Below are 5,000 nucleotides of genomic sequence, written 5' to 3' on the forward strand. Positions count from 1 at the left end.
CTCTGTACGTTGAGCAGCAGCGGATGTCCGAACAGCGACGTTCCGTACGAGCTGCTGCCGGAGCCGTAGTCTCTGTAGTGGGAGCGCTCTCTGAGGTAGAGCGCCAGCAGCACCTGCCCCTGCTGCTCCTCCTGTTCCTCCTCCTGCTGCTGCTCCTCGTCCTGTTGCTCCTCCTGCTGCTCCTCCTGCTGCTCCTCCTGCTGCTGCTCCTGCTGCTCTTCCTGCTGCTGCTGCTCCTTCCTCTCCTGCAGCTCCTCCTGCTGCTGCTCCTCCTCCTGCTCCTCCTGCTGCTGCTGCTGCTGCTCCTCCTCCTGCTGCTCCTCCTCCTGCTGCTGCTGCTCCTCCTGCTGCTCCTCCTCATGCACGCTCAGCTCATACCTGAACACAGCAGGGAGGCGTTCAACATGTCAACATGTCAACCAAACTCCTCACAGACTGAAGCTACTCTGAGACAAAGTTGAACGTGTACGTACACAAAGATGTCGTCTCGGTCCAGGATGCAGCTCAGAGACTCGTCAGCATTGTAGATCTTATAGAACCGATGGTTGAACACGTCTGCTACCACCATCTGCAACACACACACACACACACACACAGTTAACATATTATATTAAGTGCTTCCTGTAGAGATAAACATGTGCAGCCTGTGGTTTTTATCTCAGTGTGTAAACTGATGCAGGCTGTATTTCATCCTTTTAATGCTGTGAAGCTTTGAACTACTGGAAGCAACCAGACTGAGTTTATCTGCTGTTCACTTTAGTTTTTAGTTAGTTTGACTTTGTTCATTTTTATTTCTGTTCTGCAACTAAATCATTTTTACACTGCTAGTTTTATTTTTATTTAAAGTCCGTGTAAAGTAAGAATAAATATGTGTTCTGAGTTTGAAATACCACTGAAAAGTGTGTTGTTAACCACCCTGCCAAAAAATGAATGATTAAAAACATTGGCAAATATATGAAATTAGGCTTCAAAGTTGTGTAAAAGTCTGCCTATTTCTCTGTCCCAAACGCTGTGGGCGTAACCGCCGAGTCCGCTGAAGCCCCGCCCCCTAGCGAGTGTCACCTGTCAATCAAAGTCACCACCTCTGTGGGCGTTCCCGCCGAGTTCACTGAAGCCCCGCCCCCTACCAAGTGTCACCTGTCAATCAAAGTCACCACCTCTGTGGGCGTTCCCGCCGAGTTCACTGAAGCCCCGCCCCCTACCAAGTGTCACCTGTCAATCAAAGTCACCACCTCTACCAGAAACATGGACGCTAGGTCTGAGAGCTTTCTGCTGCTAATTCAGCTACTACATCGGTGGCTAACTCGGCTGCTAGCTCGGCGGCTAACACAGCTGCTAGCTCGGCGGCTAACTCGGTGGCTAACTCAGCTAACTGGCTAACTGTAGACTGTAGTAGTAGTAGTGTGCGCTGAATGTATTTATACCTCTACAGCAGCAGGGCGGGTTTATGCTAAGCCTAGCTCCACAATTCAAATCTAAATGGTTGAAATGCTTTTTACACCTTTTTTATAAATACATATATGACCTATTTAATGTGTTTAGTGTTTTAGTCTGAATTCACTTTACACGGTCTTTAAGTATAATAACACACACACACACACACACACACACACACACACACACACACACACACACACACACACACACACACACACACACACACTGACCTGTGTGGCAGGTATGGAGGTCATCTCTGACAGAGCGGAGCAGAGGTCGGACACTTTTCCCGCTTTAGGAACGACGACACGATGCTGCAGGAGAGAAGAAATGTTCATATTAACGTCTTCTAACCGGTAACAGTGAATCTGCAGCATGTGTGAGGTCAGGTGTGTTACCTGCACAGGTTTGGCGTACGGGTCCAGAGACACGAAGAAGACCTCCATGACGCGCTCCTTGCTGACAGGAAGTGGGACGCTCAGGTAGCAGAAGGGGTCAAAGGTCACTGACACTTTGTGGCACTCGGGACAGACGAGTGTGGACTTGAAAAGGCCGTGAAACGTGTCGACGATCACCGAGTCGTTCCGTCGCCGATGGTTACGCCACGCCTCCTCCGCCACTTCCTGTCGGAGCGAGTAGAGACAGTAGAGTCTCAGTTAATAATAAACTACAGTAGAGTCTCAGTTAATAATAAACTACAGTAGAGTCTCAGTTAATAATAAACTACAGTAGAGTCTCAGTTAATAATAAACTACAGTAGAGTCTCAGTAGAGTCTCAGTACCTGGTCCGGTCGGCCCTCTGCGTCTCTCAGCTCGATGTATTCTTTGTTCTTGACCCGGTTCAGGTCTTCATGGAGTCCGTCCAGCAGGAAGGAAAGAAGCTCCTGACTGTCGTGCTGCTGGTACCCTAAAAACTGAGACGCAAAGTGCCCCACCTTGGTCTGCACACACACACACACACACACACACACACACACACACACACACACACACACACAGAGAGACACACACACATACACACAGAGAGAGACACACACACACACACACACACACACACACACACACACACACACACACACACACACACACAGAGAGACACACACACACACACACAGAGAGAGAGAGACACACACACACACACACACACACACACACACACACACACAGAGAGAGAGAGACACAGACACACACACACACACACACACACACACACACAGAGAGACACACACACACACAGAGAGAAAGAGAGACACACACACACACACACACACACACACACACACACACAGAGAGACACACATACACACACACCAAACACACACACAGAGAGAGACACACACACAGAGAGACACACACACACACACACACACACACACGCACACACAGAGAGACACACACACAGAGAGAGAGAGAGACACACAGACACAGACACACACACACACACACACACAGAGACATTTATTTATTTATTATTTAGAGTCATATATCATAAATTATAGTTAATCATTAATAAGTGAAGTTTAGTGTTAATAATTATAGTAAACATCTAAATCACTGTAAACAAAGAGCCTCCATGTTTATATTCTGCATCAGATTATCTTATAAATGTTCCTACTGTGCAATATGTATCATTATTATATAGATTATATATATGTGTGTATATATATAATCTATATATAACACAGTGTTTTACCTTGAAGACGCGCGGCACCACGGAGTAATGGCGTCCGGACCACATCTGCTTGATGACATCAGCGTAAGCCTCGGCGATCTCACCCTTCATCCCCAGAGGGTTACTAAAGTTCAACTCCTCCAGGTACGAGCTCAGCAGGAAGTACTCCGTCAGTGGGGGGGTGTTGCTCAGGCACTACACCACAGAAGAAGAAGAAGAAGAAGAGTGTTACTGAGGCACTACACCACAGAAGAAGAAGAGTGTTGCTGAGGCACTACACCACAGAAGAAGAAGAAGAGTGTTACTGAGGCACTTCACCACAGAAGAAGAAGAGTGTTACTGAGGCACTACACCACAGAAGAAGAAGAGTGTTGCTGAGGCACTACACCACAGAAGAAGAAGAGTGTTGCTGAGGCACTTCACCACAGAAGAAGAAGAGTGTTGCTGAGGCACTACACCACAGAAGAAGAAGAGTGTTGCTGAGGCACTACACCACAGAAGAAGAAGAGTGTTGCCGAGGCACTACACCACAGAAGAAGAAGAGTGTTGCCGAGGCACTACACCACAGAAGAAGAAGAGTGTTGCCGAGGCACTACACCACAGAAGAAGAAGAGTGTTACTGAGGCACTACACCACAGAAGAAGAAGAGTGTTACTGAGGCACTACACCACAGAAGAAGAAGAGTGTTGCTGAGGCACTACACCACAGAAGAAGAAGAGTGTTGCTGAGGCACTTCACCACAGAAGAAGAAGAGTGTTGCTGAGGCACTACACCACAGAAGAAGAACCATCATGCATTGCACTGACGTAATTAACGGCACTGATGAGCTCCGAATATAAAGTCACTATGTAGTGTTACTGTGTGTGTGTGTGTGTGTATGTATGTGTATGTGTGTATGTATGTGTATATGTGTGTGTGTTACTGTGTGTGTGTGTGTGTATGTTACAGTGTGTATGTTACAGTGTGTGTGTGTATGTATGTGTACATGTGTGTGTGTTACTGTGTGTGTGTGTGTGTGTGTGTGAGTGTGTGTGTGTGTGTGTGTGTGTGTTACTGTGTGTGTGTGTGTGTTACTGTGTGTGTGTGTGTGTGTGTACCTGCAGGGCAGAGTTCATGAAGCAGGTGTTTCCCAGGTTAGTGAGTCCACAGACTCCAGGTTGACCTCGGTAAGAGTCCTGATCCTCCACAGAGTTCCTCCTAAAACCAGAGCAGAGGTCAGAGGTCAGAGGTCAGAGGTCAGAGGTCAGCATCTCTTCCTGTTTTATTCTGTTTCAATATTTTAATAACAAAATACTTCCAAATGTCTCCAATTTTATCTTTTGTAGAAACTCAATATTTTGTGTTTGAATCAATCAAAATCTGTAATAAATATTTAAGTGATCAAATAAAACATTCTACTTAGATGACAACATTAACTTTTAATATTTTATACTATTTATGACATCATTAGATTATTAATAGTGAAGCATCAGTGTTAGAGCAGCATGTTACTGTTGTAGCTGCTGGAGGTGGAGCTAGTTTACACTACTTTATATACAGTTAGCTAGTTTAGTCCAGTGGTTCCCAACCTAGGGGTGGGGCCCCTCCAAAGGGTCAGCAGATAAATGTGAGGGGTGGTGAGATGATTAATGGGAAAGAAGAACAAACTAAGTTCTGATACACAAATGTGTTTTCAGTTTTTGGACTTTTTCTCTCTGTGTGTGTACAAGTACCTCAAACTGTACTACAGTAAAGTACAAGTACCTCAAACTGTACTGCAGTAGAGTACAAGTACCTCAAACTGTACTACAGTAAAGTACAAGTACCTCTAACTGTACTACAGTAAAGTACAAGTACCTCTAACTGTACTACAGTAAAGTACAAGTACCTCAAACTGAACTACAGTAAAGTA

The 5,000-nt window shown here is 45.8% G+C and overlaps 1 protein-coding gene across 3 annotated transcripts in view; it reads right to left on the minus strand.

Moving 5' to 3' along the window:
* The window catches only part of usp11 (ubiquitin specific peptidase 11), a 19,000-nt gene that overhangs the window by 6,204 nt on the left and 7,796 nt on the right, over positions 1-5,000 (minus strand). For 2 of the 3 annotated variants that reach the window (XM_062427458.1, XM_062427460.1), the window contains exons 7-13: positions 4,207-4,306; positions 3,131-3,304; positions 2,220-2,378; positions 1,836-2,060; positions 1,668-1,751; positions 474-568; positions 1-378 (exon numbers count right to left, since the gene is read on the minus strand). The exon at positions 1-378 is cut by the window's left edge and continues 51 nt beyond it. In XM_062427458.1, coding sequence (XP_062283442.1) covers positions 1-378; positions 474-568; positions 1,668-1,751; positions 1,836-2,060; positions 2,220-2,378; positions 3,131-3,304; positions 4,207-4,306 — 1,215 coding nt within the window. The remainder of the gene's footprint in view (positions 379-473; positions 569-1,667; positions 1,752-1,835; positions 2,061-2,219; positions 2,379-3,130; positions 3,305-4,206; positions 4,307-5,000) is intronic. The other variant, XM_062427459.1, reaches the window with a different exon arrangement.

This window comes from Scomber scombrus, chromosome 10, assembly GCF_963691925.1.
Source record: "Scomber scombrus chromosome 10, fScoSco1.1, whole genome shotgun sequence".
NCBI lineage: Eukaryota > Metazoa > Chordata > Actinopteri > Scombriformes > Scombridae > Scomber > Scomber scombrus.